Below are 21,476 nucleotides of genomic sequence, written 5' to 3'. Positions count from 1 at the left end.
GAGTTATTCTCTTACAAAAAAAAAAAGAAAAATGAAAACATACATAACTCGCAAATATTTTCCAAACTCTACTCTAAGACAAACAAAACCAATCGAATGAATCACGAAAGACAACTTCATATTGAGGAGACAATCGCAAAAGAAGCCAAAGCACTAACGTGATATCTGACACAAAAGTAATCGAGTAAAATCACAAAACAATTAATCATTATTTATATGGCAACCTTCCTGGCATAACTCCGTTTTTTTTGTCCCCTCAAAACCCTCGATATCTATGAACTCAAATTGGCAACCCCCTGTGAATTGAATAGAGAAATCGGCTATGCAGTGACAACGAACCACAGAAATGTTTCTTAGAGTGTAAAAAAACAATCAAAACTAAAGACAATCTAACAATATTTATGTGAATACCAACCACAATACAAAAAAAAATCGGAGAGAAAAAAAAAACATTATTATCAATCACATTTAACACGTGAATAGACACACCCTATTATTGTTTTTCTTATGGATTTATTTTTAGTCCTCGTCAACCTTGTCTTCTCCAGGCCACCTGCGAACAATGTGATTAGACCAAACGACCCCCAGACCAGATATGGCCACTCGCGCTCAATCTCTATGATGTTTTCTTTTAACAGGCTATTTAACATATTTGCATATACACTGGGAAAAAATTAAATTAAAATAAAAAAAAAAATAAACTAAAAAAATTAATTCAAAAAATAATTATACACACTGTATTAAAAAAAAATTTTTTTTTGAGTTTTTAACCGACAAAACCTAATGTAGGCACTTTTAAAGAAAAATCTAAACCATATTTTAGTAAATAAAAAATAGATTTATTTTAACCAATATTCAAAAATATATTTTTTTTTCGAAACGCTTAATCAAACTATATTTCTTTGTGTAATTTCGGTACATGAGGCTATATCACTGTCGTCTTTAAGGTCCGTTTGGCAACAAACAAAGACATTTAACATCAACCGCCACATTTGTAGAGTCTGGCTCAGGCATTGCTCGCTTAAGTGCAAATTATGGTAAATTAATTTAATGGCATTTTCTGGCCATATTAATTGTATTCGCTCTGAGAAAAACAATGGCCATACCACAGAGATGGTGCTGATTGTTTTGCATTCGGTCTATGACAGTTAAACGAGCTAAACACCAATGAAAGGTGTTGAAAATTCATAAACAAATTTATTAAATTGAGTTTTCATATCGTCTATGGAGTTAGAGGTGCTAGAAGGTTGATGTTGATATTGGATTTGGTTATATTGTGAGCATAGGTCAAGGATGTAATTTGTTTTTTCAAGGTATATATAAAACAAAACAAGGGTCATAAAAGCTAAAATATGTACATAAAAGATAAAAAAATTGATAATACACATCAAAAATGAAAGGCGAAAATTAAAATATTAAAAATAAAATTAAAATAATAATAAAAATTGAAATTAAAAATGATAAGTTTTTATTTATTTAAATTTAATAATATTAATATTTATACGAAAACGTAAAATTTAAATTAGCATTGCGCCACCGTGGTGCAATGGTTAGCATGCCCGCCTTGCATACACAAGGTCGTGGGTTCGATTTCTGCTTCGAGCTGTGGATTATCCCACCTCAGTAATGCTGGTGACATTTCTGAGGATTTCAAAGCTTCTCTAAGTGGTTTAACTGCAATGTGGAACGCCGTTCGGACTCGGCTATAAACAGGAGGTCCCTTGTCATTGAGCTTAACATGGAATCGGGCAGCACTCAGTGATAAGAGAGAAGTTCACCAATGTGGTACCACAATGGTTGAATAGTCTAAGTGAGCCTGATACATCGGGCTGCCACCTAACCTAACCTAGCCACCGTGGTGCAATGGTTAGCATGCCTGCCTTGCATACACAAGGTCGTGGGTTCGATTCCTGCTTCGACCGAATACCAAAAAGTTTTTCAGCGGTGGATTGTCCCACCTCAGTAATGCTGGTGACATTTCTGAGGGTTTCAAAGCTTCTCTAAGTGGTTTAACTGCAATGTGGAACGCCGTTCGGACTCGGCTATAAACAGGAGGTCCCTTGTCATTGAGCTTAACATGGAATCGGGCAGCACTCAGTGATAAGAGAGAATTTCACCAATGTGGTACCACAATGGCTGAATAGTCTAAGTGAGCTGCCACCTAACCTAACCTAGCATTGAAATTTGAATTATAAATTAAACATAGAAAATTAAATTAAAATTAAAAAAATATAATTAAAATTAAATTAAATAATAACTAAAATTAAAATTGAAACTAAAAATATAAATGATAAGTTTTTCTTTACATTTGACATTTTATACAATTAAATGAATAATTCCACTGTTTTTTATATCTTAATATTTTTTATTTTATTTTATTTTTTTTTAATTAATTTTTTTTTTATTTATTTAAATTTAATAATATTGATATTGTATTGAAATTAAAAAATATAATTAAAATTAAAATAAACGAAAATAACAATTAAAATTAAAATAATAACTAAAATTAAAATTGAAACTAAAAATATAAATGATAAGTTTTTCTTTAAATTTGACATTTTATACAATTAAATGATTAATTCCGCTGTTTTTTTTATATCTTAATATTTTTTATTTTATTTTATTTTTTTTATTAATTTTTTTTTATTTATTTAAATTTAATAATATTGATATTTATACGACAATATAAAAATTTAAATTTAAATTAGCATTGAAATTAGACTTACAAATTAAAAATTAAAGAATATACTTAAAATTAAAATAAATGAAAATAAAAATTGAAATGATAAGTTTAATTCCATTGTTTTTTTTTTGTTTTGCATACATTAATAGTTTTTATTTTATTTAAATTTTTTAAAATTAACATTTTTATTTATTTAAATTTAATAATATTAATATTTATACGAAAATATAAAATTTAAATTTAGATTAGCATTGAAATTAGACTTACAAATTAAACATAAAAAATAAAATTTAAATTAAAAATTTACATAAATATAAAAATTTGAATAATAGTTAAAAAATATAATTAAAATTTATATAAATGAGAATTAAAATAAAAATGAAAAATAAACTCAAAATTAAAATAATAACTAAAATTAAAATTAACTAAAATAAAAATATAAATGATAGGTTTTTATTTTATACAATTAAATGATTACTTCCACTGTTGTTTGTATTATCTTAATATTTTTTATTTTATTTTAATATCTAAAATTAAATTTATTTTTTTTATTTAAATTTGATAATATTAACATTTATACGAACATTTAAAATTTAAATTTAAATTAACATTAAAATTAGACTTACAAATTTAATTTAGTTTCTTTATGTGCCCGTCAATGAAAATTTCATACTTACTCATGGCTCATGGATCGCCGATGAGCAAAATCACCTTCATTGTGTTTACCACGCTATAATCTCACCAAAAGTTTGTATAAAATCATTATTTTCTAATGGTCAACATCCTTACTCCTAGACTTTTTTTCGTTACAATAAAATCTTATGAGATCTTTATTTATGGTTTCGAAGGAAATGAGTCAACATAAAAATTCAAATATATTTGAAAGTTGGCTTCATTAATATTTCCTGTACAAAAATGTAACCGGCAAATGTTTAAATAACATTTCCATAACAATGATATTCTGGAATTGCACTGTTCGTTAGTTTTAACTAAATTTAGTTTGATTTGTGCCTATTTTGGGTTTCATGAAAAACCAAAATCACTCATAATAGTGAGGGTCTGTGGTGGTGCTTTCAAAATGGATACAAAGTGATTGTCATAAAGTGTCACTAATGAATGTAAATTTGTTGTTTTTTTTTTGTGGACGTGTAGTTGCAGTTGTTGTGAAAATTGTCATGCATTCTATAGATGGAGTAACAGAAAATTATTAAATTGTATGCTGTTGCTTTTTACGAAAAAAAAAACAATAAAAACAAACATTAACTAGGGATGCCGATGGAGGTTGAGTTTTTGCCAATCCCAGAAATGGGAATGATTAGGGATCACATTATAACTTTCATTCAAACCAAATATTGACAAATAGTCTTGGTTGTGAAGTCGTTGATGCTACTCTAAATTACTAACTAATGGCGTAGATTATTTACAGGAAATTTATTTAAGTCAAGTCTTTATGTAGGATTTGATGAAGAATCTTCCAGGATAAATCATATCCTTATTATTGGAGTCTTTATATTATTAATATTGTATAGTTATTTGAGTCGTTCTTCGAACTAAGTAATTTTCGTTTATATTACAAAATGTGGCTTATTGCTGTAGTGCAGACAAATTTTAGCATAAAAATTGCTTTGACATTTTTTGAATTTTTTTCGAAAAAAACCCTCGTAATTTCCCAAAGCTTTATGCCCCTCGGCGGCTATCCCTATTTGCAACTGCAACAATGAGGATCGAAACCATAGCTGATTCCATTGTCGCCACCGACACAGCGCCTGCTGCTACTCGCTACATTCAACATGAAATACAGGCAAATAAACAATCATTTTCCAAGACATTCATAAACATATTTAGATGCAAATGTAACACCATTGAAATTTACAATAGACACCCCCGAGATGAAGAGAAACAAACAGATCGACGGAAAGGAATAAAAAAAAACAACACAAAGTAAAATACGGCCAGCTTCACAATAAAACTGTTAGATATAAATTACAAATGCAAAACAGCGGAAAAAATGAGACACGGCCCAAGTTGTACAAGAAAAACACCTAGTGAGACCACGAAATCTAGCATCAACACTAGCTCTTGTCTCTTTAAACAAGAAGTTAGGTTGTTTAAAAGTGTGGTTTGGCTAAAACCAATACCAATGGTAATGCACAGTAGAATATATTTAGATTTTCGTGGAAATTTTTCGCCAAATTAAACAGAAAAAATGATTTTTTTTGTCTAGGCTTCAATCACAAAAATTTTTAGTATTAACCCTCTAATGCCCCAGCTAGCTGCTAAACTAGTTAGTGTTTATCACACAGAAACAAGAAGAACAAACCAATGGTATCATTAAGATATCAATTAAATATTGAATTGGTCCAATTAATTTATGTCATTAAAAAATTTCAACAATAAATATTTTTGGTGATTTTTTTTTTTTAAATTCAACTATGAATTAAATTAAAAAAATATTGTAGAAGTTTTCTTGCAAATTACTGGTAAATTTTATGTATAACCATTTACCAACTAATATAGTTTGCGTAGAAACAAATTCTTACAATTGCTTTAAACAGTAAGTTATCCTTCCAGCAAAAACTCTCATTACCAAACAATCTTGGAGGTAACTTAAATCGTAATTGGTAAGCAATTATTAGTAGATGGAAATCTTGTTTATATTGGCAAGGACATATCTTATGAGGACAATACTTTTCCAATAGCATTACCAAGAACCAAATTGTAAGTAATGTGAGAAAAAATTGTCTGTGAGAAATAAACAACAAAAGTATTACTCCTGGCAAACTGATGTATGGTAATCGAAAATGGCAGGATATGGTAGGTCATTATTAGCAAGCAAACGGTAATACTGGGAGCATTAACCAAATGTAAGTAAACAGTTTTTGCTGATCTATGACAGCGCAAATGCAGTGTGTGACCTTAAAGTAAATCTAAAGGCAAATTACCCATTTTAGCAAAGTCTTTAAATGAGACAAAAACCTTCCAAAAATTACCTTAATAACAAAAAATCAATAAAAATTTTATATATGGATACGTATATTGGGAAAAATCGAATCGTAACCCAGCAAAAAACGCGTCGCCAAAAAACTAGTGAAAATGTTTTTTTTTTTTTTGATCCGGAAGTGATGCAAAATTGGCACAGAAGCGATGAATTTAACATGGGCTTGTCATAGGACGGATGTACACAATTTCAATAGTCGTTGCACTGAATTTGCATCAGTTTTTAAAGAGTGATTCGAATTCAGTATTTTGGATGTGAATTAAATTTTTTTTTGTAATAAAGGGTGATTCTTTTGAGGTTAGGATTTTCATGCATTAGTATTTGACAGATCACGTGGGATTTCAGACATGGTGTCAAAGAGAAAGATGCTCAGTATGCTTTGACATTTCATCATGAATAGACTTACGATCTGCCACAACGTCGAATTTTCAGTGAATGGGCCCTAGAAAAGTTGGCAGAAAATCCGCTTTTTTATCGACAAATTTTGTTCAGCGATGAGGCTCATTTCTGGTTGAATGGCTACGTAAATAAGCAAAATTGCCGCATTTGGAGTGAAGAGCAACCAGAAGCCGTTCAAGAACTGCCCATGCATCCCGAAAAATGCACTGTTTGGTGTGGTTTGTACGCTGGTGGAATCATTGGACCGTATTTTTTCAAAGATGCTGTTGGACGCAACGTTACGGTGAATGGCGATCGCTATCGTTCGATGCTAACAAACTTTTTGTTGCCAAAAATGGAAGAACTGAACTTGGTTGACATGTGGTTTCAACAAGATGGCGCTACATGCCACACAGCTCGCGATTCTATGGCCATTTTGAGGGAAAACTTCGGAGAACAATTCATCTCAAGAAATGGACCGGTAAGTTGGCCACCAAGATCATGCGATTTGACGCCTTTAGACTATTTTTTGTGGGGCTACGTCAAGTCTAAAGTCTACAGAAATAAGCCAGCAACTATTCCAGCTTTGGAAGACAACATTTCCGAAGAAATGCGGGCTATTCCGGCCGAAATGCTCGAAAAAGTTGCCCAAAATTGGACTTTCCGAATGGACCACCTAAGACGCAGCCGCGGTCAACATTTAAATGAAATTATCTTCAAAAAGTAAATGTCATGGACCAATCTAACGTTTCAAATAAAGAACCGATGAGATTTTGCAAATTTTATGCGTTTTTTTTAAAAAAAAGTTATCAAGCTCTTAACAAATCACCCTTTATTTTGCCAAATAAATAATTTTTAGAATATTTTATGACTTAATGCATTCTAATGATTGTCTGAACCACAAGCATTTTCAACAATTCGTAATTTTTCTAAATTGGATTTAGCATTTTTTTTTTCGACAAAATTTAAATAATTTCCACCATTTTATTCATTCTTAACATACTCTGTTTTTAACCTATTTGAAACAAAATGAGTTAAATCTACTCATTAAAAATATGAAAAAGCCGAGTTATAAAAAATTGAATTAAAAGAAATTCCTGTGTAGTTCAAATAAAGAACTTCTTTGGGAGGACATTTTTGGATGTGCTTTTAAAGTTATGCCTTTTGAAAAACATCCAAGTTTTGTTTGCTGGGAAGTAATGTTTTTTACATGGGCTTTTCATAGGGCGACTTATTTCATTATTTCTGAGTGCGCTGGTGCTGAGTCCTGTTGGAATGTCCATGGTCTGTGATCGAAATTTTTGTCTGCCTACACTGAAAAAACTATTGACGCGATATTAAAGATTACGCAACCTAAATTTTAGGATGCGAAATTTACAAAATATTAAGGACAAATTTCTTTAAAAAAAAAGAAATTTTAATTAAAATAAAGTTTGTAATCTTTGCTTCAAAAATTTTTTGCATTAAATTTAGGACACAAATTTTGTAAATTTGCATCCCTCCGTTAAAGTCGCATGTCTTTGAACTAAGGCTAATTTTCCTTAAAGTAAAGAAACACATATTGGATTTAAAGAAATTGTCCTTAAATTAACTGAAATATTGAGACTTTAGATTTAAGATAAAACGCTTCAAATATAGGCTAAGACTTTTTTTGAGGATGTAGCGTCTTTGGTTTAAAGTTTTTTTGGAATTAAGAAAACATTTTTTACTTTGAAGTATCCGTTATAATTTGGATTTTTAAAATGGAATTTATTTGTACGTGACTACCTTTATTAATAAACCTCGAAAAGAGAATGAAAATTTGATAAATGAGATCTGTACCCTAATTTTAATTTTATTGGTCCTAGATTTAAAGCCAGATAGGTAGCTAAAAATAAAAAAAAAAATTCTTTCTTTATTTTAAAGAAGTCGCATCTTTGGCTCGGAATCAATACCAAAATCCTTTGGATCCAAGTAAACTTGCAGGGTTCAATACTGCTTCATAATATTAGGCATTAAATTTGGAGCCATTACCGACCATTGTGGCGAAGGGTTCTAACCATGCCCGCTTGTGGTTTTCCATTCAAATGTAACGGAATCACGCTATCATGCTTGAATTCCATGTCTCATATCTCCTAAAGTATGCGTCCTAGAGCGAAAAGAACCTTAATTTTTACCACCTCTAGAATATCCAAAATTCCATCCAAATCCGAAATTTCTATATCAAAAAATTATTTTAATCCAAAATTACACCCAAATCTCTAAAAATTTGAAATTTTTATATTTAAAGCTGCTTTTGCTCATATACCCTAAAATATGCTACTTAGAAAATCCAAAATTCCACCTAAATCGTGAAAATCCTAAACTGTGCTTCCTAGAGCGAAAAGGACTTTAATTCGTGATCACTTCAAGAAAATCCAAAATTCCACCCAAATCCCGAAAAATTTTAAATTTTTATAAGAAAATCTTCTTTTGCTCATATCGCGTGCAAGAGCGAAAAGAACCTCAATTCGTGATCACTCTTAGAAAAACGTGCTAGAGCGAAAAGGATCTCAATTCGTGATGACCTCCAGAAAATCAAAAATTCCACCCATATCCTAAAAAAAAAATCGAAATTTTTATATGAAAAACTTCTTTTGATAATATCGCCTAAACTATGCGTGCTAGACCGAAAAGGATCCTAATTCGTCATCACCCCAAGAAAATCCTTATTTGCATCCAAATCCCTAAAAATACAAAATTTTTACATGAAAAACTTATTTTGCTTATATCTCCTAAACTATGCGTGCTATAGGGAAAAGGATCTTATTTCGCGCTCACCCCGAGAAAATCCTTCTTCGCACCTAAATCCCTAATAATACGAAATTTTTACATGGGAAACTTACTTTGCTTATATCTCCTAAATTATGCGTGCTAGAGCGAAAAGGACCTTAATTCGTGATCACTTCTAGAAAACGCAAAATTCCACCCAAATCCCGAAAAATTTGAAATTTTTATACAACCAGAAAAAGGGGCTCTAATGCCAACTGAGCTCAATTTTAGTTTATTTAGTTCATGAACTTTATTTAGTTCATGGCAGAAGTTTGCTTATATTGAGTTCATAAGTCTCTCAAATGAGTAAATTTTACTAAAATTGTACCTGTCTCGAACTTCGTACAGCGCTAAAGACATTTTAACAATTTTTAAATCCAATTTTTTCATCCAATATTTTCTTAAACAACAGAAAAAAAATTAATTATTTTTAAAAAATTTTCTTCAATTTGACAAAAAGTATTAACTTATTTGTAACATGTTGCAATTCGAAAACTATTTTAGTTAAAATTTTCTAAAATAAACCTACATTTTCTTCCACGATGGGGTCACTTTTTTTGGGAATATCAAAAACTTCGTTTGCTCATATCTCCTACACCGAAAAAAAGTGAACTGTTGTATAGGAAGAATGAACTACCTCGCACGAAAATTGAACTAAATTTTACTCCACATTTTGAGATTTCCACAAAGCGTTGTTAAAACCAGGAAAATTTAATGCCCTGTTGTACTTTTTAACTGCAGTTCACGAAATTACATCCTCTCATAGAAGAAAAAAGGAACTAAAAGTGAAGAAGAAAATCATTGGCGCCAAATCATCACCATTTTAACCATACAGTGGTTCATTCTTACTATTTTTGGGAATCGTACGAAAATCTTCGTTTGCTTTAGTTCATATTGAACTTATGTGTATGGTCATTGAACTTTATACCCACCTTTAGTTCATAAAATTTTTGAGACATACTTTAAAAAAAGTAAGATTTCATTAAGCTGTAGAAAATTTCGAAAAAAAATAATAAAATTTAACTACTAGCAAATAATTTTTTTCCAATAAAAATAACTTAAATTTAGCGTTAGTTTAACTACGTAAACTTTTTTCTGCGTAAACTTTGCGTCCTAGAGCGAAAAGGGCACTGTAATAAATCTGCCAGCTATCATTAACCAATAAACGGTTACACACAAAGGTGTGTAACCATTGTTACCAATAATTACCACTATAACCAATAAACGGTTACGCACTAAATTTTTATAAGTGACACATTTTTTTTTGTAAAGGAAAAAATACGAATTTTATAAGTCTTTTCTATGAAATTATGAAGTCGCGTTTTTTAGTTAGATTTAAATAAACCCAACCACAATTTGATCTCCATTTCATCAAAAATCATTTCTTAAATTAATAAATCATGGTCGTATCACGTTTACTTACAAAACACTTTTTTTGTCTATTTTCAAGCGTCACAATATTCCGCTTGATAAGACTATGGTTAGATAAGGAAAAAGTGCTCAAAATTATATTAGTGGATAGGTGGATTTTAACGCACGCATCACATCCGTAATATTAAAGGCAACATCAATCAAAGTTAACGCAATCTATTGCTCTTGTGAAAACTTAATTCAAAAGTGGCAAAAACGTGGCACAAAACGTGGTAAAAGTTATTCTACTTAATGACACAACAAAAAGGAAAGTTCCAACGCTTAGAAAAATTACTCACAGTAACCACTGTTATATTAAAGGCAACATCAATCAAAATTAATGCAATATATTGCTCTTGTGAAAAATTAATTCAAAAGTGGCACAAGATGGTAAAAAACGTGGCACAAAATCTAAAAATTATTCTACTTAAGGGCACAACAAAAAGGAAGGTGTCAACGCTTAGAAAAAGTACTGACAGTAACCACTGTTCATAACCATCTGTTGCAACCAAGAATCGAACACAACAATTGTCAGCTAACATGTTGCAACCACAACAGCAACAACAATTGTCTCCGAGTAATTGCGGCAATTGTCTACGCTGCACTGTAAACATTCAGAATAAACCAAAATTGTGAGGGGGGTGGGATAGAAATTGAAAAAGTTTACAGTAAAACGTGATTATAAAATATTACTTAAGAAGACAGGAAAACAAATTTATTATGGGACAAGTTTATTAGAAACATTTTGTTATAAATTTTCTTGTTTGTCATTTTTATCAAGGAAATGTTAAGAAACAATTGTCTAGTAGCCATTGAATTGTTTTTTTTTCTATTTCTGTTTTGCACAAAAGCATAATAAATATTTGTTTCTCCTTGCATTTTTTTCTTTTGCAGAACAAAACCAAAAGCAACATGACAATTTTATCAATAGAACCTCCATGAAAACCCAGTGCAATAAACCGATGAGATCGACAACAGCAACAACATTATCATCACAACAACAACAATCAAACATGACATATCCGCTAAGACAACAGCATAATCATCAGCAACAGCGAAATGAGCCAGCAACAATATCGTCATCGTCATCATCACCATCACAATCTGCAATGGTTAACAACTCTGGTAACAGTAACAGTTCTAGCAACATGTGTCAAAAATCTCCATCACCAACAATATTAAGACTTCGGAAATTATCATTTGCAACGGATGAAGTTGATAGTGCGGTGGCAACAACATCTGGCCATGAAACAAATCTCACCAGGAAAATATCCACAAATGTGAATCATCATGATGAAGAAGACATAAATGACAGCATTAACCACAAAGGCACAACAGCGACAGTACCATCAGCGTCATCATCATCATCATCATCATCGGGTCTTGTCTCAACGACATCTTCAAGTGGTAGATTTTCTAAACCAGCCTCCTCCTTGTCCGTAGATACCAATAAAATAGCATCATCATCATCCCAACGTTGTAGTCCAATAACCAGCAATCATAATGCTGATGTCAATAAATACGGAAGCAATAGTGATGGCGCAGCCTCATCGGCAACATCATCATCGTCCACAAAACCAACCATGACAGTTGATATGGGAACCCAACAACATTCCCCTATCTTAAATAATACCACCAATTTGTTTGCAACATCTAATGATGCTGCTGTTGTTGCGTCTTCATCATCGAATGACACAATTGGCGATAACAGCCGGTATGATTTAACAGCTGACGTCACAGCACCCGTCTCAAATCCATCTTCTCAGGGTGGCAAAGAAACCGCTGAGCCATCAACATCAAGCGTATCTAACTGCCGCTCTAAATTAGAAGCTTTGGCTAATTTGGATTTAGCTTTCAATTTGTCAGATCTACCATTAGACGTTGATGACGATGATGATCCATATTTTGTGCTGCAAGAATATCTGGAACGTGTAAAGGTGAGTTAATAAATAATCTGCTATACTTTTTTTTTGTAGAGTAATATGAGGAAATATTTAATACTGAAAGAAAAAAACTTTATGCTAAATTAAGAGAAACAAAAAACGAATGAAGTTATGGACGAAAATTATGTTCATGTCAAAAAGTGTTACTTTTTTTCTAGTTGCGATACTTTTCTTCTACAAACTGCGGAAACTAACTGGTATCCGGCCATAACTCAGTTATGTGAACCTTAATTATAATCACATAATCGTTTTAGAACCGGTTCTAGAGAACCGATTACTTTAAAAGTAACATCACTACAAGGGAAGAAGTAAGATCTTTCAATGAGCTTTTAACCAAGTTTATCTGCTTATGTTTTAGATGGAAAAATTTGGACCTTTGAATCGTTGTATAGAAAACTGACTATAAATGAAAAAGTACTCGGTGCAAAGTAACCGTAAGTAGCCGGTTTTAAATTGTAGCCAACACTTGTGCTTACTGATGATCACAGTGATGAGTCAAATTTCTGCTAGAACCGGAGATATTCGCTGAAGAATTTAAATCAATTTGCGGGATTTTTAAAATTTTTCGAATTAAAACTAGGTATGAGTGACATTGGCGGATACAAGTGTTAGCTACAAAATACAATCGATTAATCAGTAACTCTATATTATATAGGTTTTAAGTTATAAGCTGTTTTGTATAAAAAGCAGTTCCATAAAAAAACACCTTTTTAGTGATCTACATTTCATAAATAATCGGTTCAATAATCGGTTACTTTCGCCGGGATAAAAAACTATTGTAATCTACTCTTAGCCTTCTATTATCTATAAAGTTTTTGAAAAACAAATCTGAGATATATAGCTAAACTAGAGTAAAGGTTGACATCAATCCATGGATTTGGTGTCCACTTAGACAATAATGGTCTATTCACACAAAAAATTTTTTTCTGATTCAATCACCAAATTAATTGATCCAATTAATTTTTTAATTGAAATGTCTTCAATCACGAAAATGATAGTATCAATCACAGTTTTAATTGGGCATAGAAAAAATTCTTGATTAAACAATTAATAGATTTTTTCAGTAAATTTCAATTAATTTTTTAATTGATTCAATTAAAAATTTAATTGATGTTGATTGCAAAATTCAATTAATTTATTAATTAATTGAATTTTTAATTACTTTCTGAATTGGCTTAGAGTTTTTATTTGGATTAAAAAATGATTGTTTGAAATACATTTTGAATTAAAAATTTAAAAAAAAGTCAGCACTTTTTTTAACTGAATTAGTCTTCCGAATTTGATTAAAAAGTTAATTGTATGAATTAATTTTTTAATTAAAAATTTTAAAATTTTCAATCATTGACTTAATTAACTTAATGTTTCTATCATGATTAAAAAGTTAATTGTATCAATTAATTTATTAATTGAAAAAATTTTCAACCTCAATTATCTTTTTAATTGGAAATATTTTGGTGATATTTTTTTCTGTGTTGCGGTTCCCCAAAATGCTTTTCTCTTCCTCTTTGTGACAGTTACATTCCGTTTGGGTTAATCCCATCACATTTGTGTGTAATGGCCCCTCCGGTTTGCTTAGATCCTTCAGCCAGAGGACTTGATGAAAGCGAGTATACTTCTCAGACTGCAGTTTCGCAAATCGGTAATAGTCTAAATGATAATGCTGGAGAGTCCAGAAATGGTAGGAATCTTCAGTAGCCTCAGGGTCCACCGACCATCTACAAATATCATATTTCGTTAAACCAACCATTACTATATGTTAGGTTAGGTGGCAGCCCCATGTATCAGGCTCACTTAGACTATTCAGTCCATTGTGATACCACTTTGGTGAACTTCTCTCATATCACTGAGTGCTGCCCGATTCCATATTAAGCTCAATGACAAGGAACCTCCTTTTTACAGCCAAAGCCGAACGGCGTTCCACATTGCAGTGAAACCAGTTAGAGAAGCTTTGAAATCCTCAGAAATGTCAACAGCATTACTGAGGTGGGATAATCCACCGCTGACAAACTTTTTGGTGTTCGGTCGAAGCAGGAATCGAACCCACGACCTTGTGTATGCAAGGCGGGCATGCTAACCATTGCACCACGGTGACTATATGTTACTGTGTATTGTGTCTGTGTAAGCCCATTAGCATTCCAAAGTTACTAATATTATTTTCCAACGTCCCTTCCATAAGTCGTCATTATTGCCAATGATTCTTGAGCCGCTTGCGCCTTCCTTAGAAACTACATCGGCTTCTTCATTTCCTATAATGCCACAATATCCGGGTTAGAACCGAATGCCCTTTACGACAGGGGCTGACTACCCTATTTCTAGCTAATTCGTCAGCTTTTCTGTTCCCTGGTATGTTTCTATCGGCTAGCACATATATGAGGTGAGAATATTGAGTAGCTCAGTCATCTTGTTGAGAGAATTGATGCAGTCTATGGACGTATTAAAGAACACAGAGTCAAAGAATTTAAGTAACGATCTTCCCAGGAGCAGGGTTGGCCTGTCACAAACTGTGACTTCTGCGACATACATTTGCGACTGTATAATACGTATGTCGCAAAAGTCGTAAACCTACTGTAGAAAACCAAATTTTGAATAGAAGAAATCCTGAACATTTTTTAATTTAGTTTGACAGCATTCGCTGTGAGTTTCTGCAGAAATTTGTGAAAGTTTTCCCATGGTCAAGCCTATTTTCTTAGGTGGTATCGAAATTCCCGTGGGTGAGTGTGCAAAATACCTTGGGGTTATATTGGATAGGAGACTGAACTTAAAGCTAAGAAAGGACGAGAAAATCCACGGTTACCCTGTACTCGTGCAAAAGGCAATAGAGGAAATGTAGGGACTAAAACCGAAAATTGTGAACATTCCTAAGAATTGCAACTTCTTCGCACATACCATCGTCTTGGCTATCATCGAATTCGCTGCCTAGCTGACGCGACTAAAGTATTTTGAGTTAGCGACTTTTGTTACTTTTTCTACATTTACGACGCGTATGTGACGTTTACGACGTTTGCGACAGTCGCAAACCTAAAAATGTTTGATACAGACCATCTCTGCCCAGGAGTTTTGAGTCCCTGGTGCCTTCGCTTTTGTTAATTAGTGAGATTAATTGATTGATTGGCTGATCGATTGCACATCTCGCATTTTTGTAAGAACCGCACTATGTCCGACCTCTGCGACAACTCTCGTAGACTTACACCTTTGTTACAGCTGATCTGGAAAATAGGTCTGAAAACAATAGATGTAATATGAAATTAAGAAAATCAGCACATGCCTGAGATATACAAACAAGTTTGTAGCTCGACTGCAGCCACGGCACAATTTTGGGTTGTAGTTTCCATTTTTGTCGTTATTACCTCTTTGCATGAATAAACGACCATTGCGTTGTTGTTGTTCGTCCTTTATTCAATATTGAGTTTAAAGCCTAATATAACTCCTACTGAGTATGAAAGAAATCTTACGAGTTGTATACTACCGCTCATATAGCCTATTGGTATCACAAGTCTTTGTATCCCTTTATTGAAATATCATGCACCAGGGTTTTGGAAAAATCCTTTTTGAAATTTGTCTGGCGCCAAACTTTTGACTTTGGGATCCTGTTTTCATTTTTTAACATAACCAGTCAAACTATCTTCACACTTCATTTTGATTTCAATTCACAGTTTTGCCATTCTACCATTTACGTTTAGGAATTTGTTTTTTTTTTGTAGAGGAATTTTTGCTATGTCATTTTTTGGGTTTTGACAGAATCTTTTTTTCATAAAAATTCCTTCAAATCATGCAGCACAACATGTGTTTTTATGTTAAGCACTCACATGGCATTAGCTTCAACATGGCACAGTGTGGAATTTTTAAGAAATTCATATTGAGAAATTGGGAAATAAAACAAAAAAAAAAAACATAATTTAAAATGGATAAGACTACGCCCGGTCCTGCCATCGTGAAATGTTTCATGTTTCCTTTATCACGTTGTAACAATATAAGAAAGTCGACATAATCATGCAGGAATGTTTACTAAACCATGAACGAGTGTTTACAAACAACGACAGCTCTTGTTTTAGTAACTTTTAATCCTGAATTTCATGAAGGGGTAGTAGTTTTCATAAATTATTTGCCTAAGAAGATAAGTTTTTCAATTTTTCTGTTATTTTCTCTTAACCCCCCGATATTCGCCCACTGTGCACCACCACATTGCTTCCAAAGACACTTGTACTTTTGTTGGCCATATGGTACCGATCATTTGTTTTCATAAATGTTCCCAATTAGAATATTGTTGTTATAGGATTTTTTTCCTATACGTTTTTTTTTTCACCAAGTCGTTTATTTTTTCTACATCACATTGTGTGAAAATATTTATTTATCATTAATTATTTTCTTTGTGAGAAAAAAATACGTTTAAAGGAATTTATTGTGTTTGGAGTTGCATATACAAATTTTGTAAAAGAAAAATATGTACAAATATGTAGACAAGAATTTTGAGAAAACGATTTGTTGAATGACAGTTTCCGCAGGCAACATAATCAAATGGTGTAAAGACAAAAAAATATGGATGAAATATTATTGAGCAATTGAAGCAAGGAAAAACTTAATAAATAACATGAGGGGGAGAATAACATAATAAAGCAGTAGTTATACAATGTTAAAAATTCTCAGCGAAGATAGTCACTATACTCCATTAAATTAAATTTAATTTAATTTGTAAAATGAAACTCTTGCTAAATTGATGAGTAACTGCCATGGTTTTAGGATTATACTCAAAAACCTTAGAATTTACAATACCAACAAAATTGCATAACAGATAATAAGCTACACGGACGAAAAAGACTGTTTTTCATATGTTTGGGTGCAAAAATTATATGTTTGGAACTCAATTTTTTTAACACAATATTTTTAAGTGCAAGCATAAAATGTTCATAAACTAGCATAACATGTTTGGGACATATATGGTAATATGTTAGAACATATTATGTTTGGGAAATAAAATGTTTGTAAATATAATATGCTTAGATACAACCATATATTAATTTAGAAATAACCTATAAACATATATGTGTTTAGAAAGATAGACCTAGAGAGTATGCTGCAAATAAAATAATGGAAGTAACCAATTGGCACCTTAAAAATATATCCACACAAAGAAAATTTTATAAATTTTTTTTTTGTACCAGTGAATGCTCTAAGGTGAAACATAATATGTTTGAATAATACAAACAATATGTTGTTTGGATCAATCCTGAAAATATATATGCTTGAAACAAGAAAATTTTTGAGGTTGTACGATGACGAAATCTAGATGATAGATGCTAACCGAAGGAAAGGCGATGCGATCACGGTTGCCACAGTTGGTCGTATTCTACCACAAATGGTGGATTTTTCACTGTTTGGTAGAATTGTAGAGTTCTTGATGTTTTGGTAGATTTTTCAAATTATTCCTCTCCAACTAAGAAATATTTCAAAATTTTTCTATAGAAATAAAATTTTGACAAAATATTTTATAGAAATAAAATTTTCACGAAATTTTCTATAGAAATAAAATTTTGACAAAATTTTCTAAGGAAATAAAATTTTGACAAAATTTTCTATGGAAATAAAATTTTGACAACATTTTCTATAGAAATAAAATTTAGACAAAATTTTCTGTAGAGATAAAATTTTCTATAGAAATAAAATTTTGACAAAATTTTCTGTAGATAAAATTTTGACAAAATTTTCTGTAGAATAAAATTTTGACAATATTGTCTACAGAAATAAATTTTTTACAAAATTTTCTATAGAAATAAAATTTTGACAAAATTTTCTATAGAAATAAAAATTTAGACAAAATTGTCTATAGAAATAAAATTTTAACAAAATTTTCTATGGAAATAAAATTTTGACAAAATTTTCTATAGAAGTAAAATTTTGACAAAATTTTCTGTAGAAATAAAATTTTGACAAAATTTTCTATAGAAATAAAATTTTGACAAAATTTTCTATGGAAATAAAATTTTGACAAAATTTTCTATGGAAATAAAATTTTAACAAAATTTTCTATAGAAATAAAATTTTGACAAATTTTTCTATAGAAATGAAATTTAGACAAAATTTTCTATAGTAATAAAATTTTGACAAAATTTTCTCTAGTAATAAAATTTTGACAAAATTTTCTACCGAAATAAAATTTCGACAAAATTATCTATAAAACAAAATTTTGACAAAATTTTCTATAGAAATAAAATTTTTTCAAAATTTTCTAAAGAAATAAAAATTTGACAAAATTTTTCTGTAGAAATAAAATTTTGACAAAATTTTCTAAGGAAATAAAATTTTGACAAAATTTTTTATAGAAATAACATTTAGACAAAATTGTCTATAGAAATAAAATTTTGACAAAATTTTTCTATAAAAATAAAATTTTGACAAAATTTTCTATAGAAATAAAATGTTGACAAAATTTCTATAGAAATAAAATTTTGACAAAATTTTCTATAAAAATAAAATTTTATTTCTATAGTAATAAAATTTTGACAAAATTTTCTATAGAAATAAAATTTTTACAAAATTTTCTATAGAAATAAAATTTTGACAAAATTTTCTACAGAAATAAAATTTTGACAAAATTTTCTACAGAAATAAAATTTTGACAAAATTTTTTATGGAAATAAAATTTTGACAAAATTTTCTATAGAAATAAAATTTTGACAAAATTTTCTATAGAACTAAAATTTTAACAAAATTTTCTATAGTAATAAAATTTTGACAAAATTTTCTATAGTAATAACATTTTGACAAAATTTTCTATAGAAATAAAATTTTGACAAAATTTTCTATAGAAATAAAATTTTGACAAAATTTTCTATAGAAATAAAATTTTGACAAAATTTTCTATAGAAATAAAATGATGACAAAATTTTCTATAGAAATAAAATTTTGACAAAATTGTCTATAGAAATAAAATGTTGACAAAATTTTCTATAGAAATAAAATTTTGACAAAAATAAAATTTTCTGTAGGAATCAAATTTGGCAAAAAAAAAATATTTTTTTGTTTGGTAATATTTTCTCCATATTTTGGGCTCGAGTAGTAACCGTAGATGCAATCGCTCCAAAGTATATTAGGCGGATGCTAGGGGCAAATTGTATAGATTAGAAGTAGGGCCAGGTAAGGGAAGTCCAAGAGGCTCACGATAAGATCCCCAGAGTCGCCAAAGATATGGCCACACACTTATAGACAGTTCACCTGAAGAAGGTGTCTGGTAATGTGAACCAAATATCCACACTTCGGGCATACATCTTGTATTTCCGGGTTCAGAAGTGAAAGGTTACTATTTACTTAAATGGGACAGCAATGATCGGATCTCTGTCGACAGGTGATTGTTCTCATTGGCGTAATACTAAACTCAGTATTTAGGAAGATATTTTTCTCTAAAACGTATCTGTATGCAGTATGGACGGTTGGAGTGGTTTATCCAACTGCACTTTATTAGATGCTGGTTTATAATAATTTAACAATGTTTTCTCACCAAAAGTTTTTTATACTCATGCTATAGGTGTTGTTCCAGTGTTTTGGAACGATAGCCGATGAGAATTCGCAGTGCTGGTTTTTGCACTACCTGGAGTTTTTTCCATTGGATTCCGCTAGTACTAGCAAAAAAAATAGTTTTGAGTAATCGTAAACGATGGGGAGACGAGCAAGAGCCTCTTAGAACTTTATAATTGTCTTGATCCGGGTGCTATCAGCCAATGTCTTCCGCATCTGCTTGCGAAAAATGTTGGGAACTGGTTGCAAAACATATCCAGTTGTAGGGTTCTTGACTCACATCCATTAGTCCACGATTTTGAGTTGGACGGGGGTTTAAAAAGTTGCAGATTTCTGTTAATAAAGATATTGCTATGCGCAGAAAGGGAATAATTAATTTTCTCAAGCGCATTTTGTGAGTCGTGTGGTCTTCTATGACACAGAAGCCTGTGCCGTAGACCCGACCCGCAATATATCCTGTTCTAAAGGCATCTACAACATGACAAAATGATGTTCATTCAGATCATCTAACATCATGGTTTTCTCCCCACTGACCCAGTGAAAACTTGTATTTTGCCAGTCAAACGGAAACAGTAAGAATATGTGAGTTTAGTTCGTATATATCAAGCACCCCAAACGTGACAGTTAACCTTTGAATATGTAAGCAGTGGTTGGTTGTGATAAATGGCGTGGACCTGTATTTCACCGAATCAGGATGAACGAAGTGGATTGATGAACTTAGTTGGGACATTATTAAAGGAGGTGTAACAAAGTCTCCATACGTAGTTCTGATGATTTTCAATATGATTTCTTCAATATTTAAATAATTGATTCATTTGTATTCCACATATAAATATATCGTCAATCATTTACCATTTGAATATTGTATGCTCCAGGGTCGATTAACAAAAACAAAATCATACAATTTCGCCCACATAATCATAATTGTGATTTTATTTCCAACGTATAAAAATTACGCCTTCAAGACAAAATCGCATATCCTTTTAACATATGGCCACCATTAACTATGATTACAGTCATTATTAAAAAAACTCACAAAAACTACAAAAACAAATATATATATTTTTTCATTGCAAGTGTAGGTTGCAAAATTGTAACGCATATGAATGTGAATGCCTACATTTAAGATAATTGCAATCCCCTCATAAGCTGGATGATGATGGTGCTGGAATTTCATCTCAAATTTACCACTGCCAAAAAAGTCAACTTTTTGCCGTAGGTTGGTGAAATTATTTTCATTTTGAGATTTGCACTTAAATGCAAATGCTCCTACAAATGTCAAACTTTCGCTTTTTTTGCTTCTCTGGCACTGTCTTCTTTTCTCAATTTAGTCAAACGACAAAGAAGAAAAATGCATATGTGAAGAACTAATTGGAGTATTAGCCTACAAAAGCCTTTGGGGATTTTGGTGCAAACCTATGCGCTTTAAGGCTAACGTGACATTGTGTTGAAGCACTGTAACAAATTTCCTTTAAAACGATCATTGGAACTAAGTGAGTGGTTGGGTGATGAGATATTAGGGTTTTACGAATTGCTGACGTTTTCTTTCTTTCGATTCCAAGTCTGACTTTGTTTGTTCAGGGTCAACCACGAAATTTTCTATTAAATTTTCTATAAAATAAAATTTCGACGAAATTTTCTATTAAAATAAAATTTTTATGGAATTTTCTATAAAACTAAAATTTCTAAGAAATTTTCTATAAAATCAAATTTCTAGGAAATTTTTTATAGAAGTAAAATTTGTAGGAAATTTTCTATAAAAATA

General features: G+C 31.0%; 1 protein-coding gene across 1 annotated transcript in view; it reads left to right on the top strand.

Annotated features, from left to right (window-relative positions):
• cv-c (RhoGTPase activating protein) overlaps positions 1 to 21,476 on the top strand; it is a 382,780-nt gene that overhangs the window by 162,929 nt on the left and 198,375 nt on the right. The window contains exon 5 of the mRNA XM_075292001.1: positions 11,154 to 12,196. Coding sequence (XP_075148116.1) covers positions 11,154 to 12,196 — 1,043 coding nt within the window. The remainder of the gene's footprint in view (positions 1 to 11,153; positions 12,197 to 21,476) is intronic.

Source organism: Haematobia irritans, chromosome 1, assembly GCF_050003625.1.
Source record: "Haematobia irritans isolate KBUSLIRL chromosome 1, ASM5000362v1, whole genome shotgun sequence".
NCBI classification, from domain to species: Eukaryota; Metazoa; Arthropoda; class Insecta; order Diptera; family Muscidae; genus Haematobia; species Haematobia irritans.
Note: the sequence above shows the minus strand (reverse complement) of the source record. Positions and strands in the feature narration are given on the sequence as shown.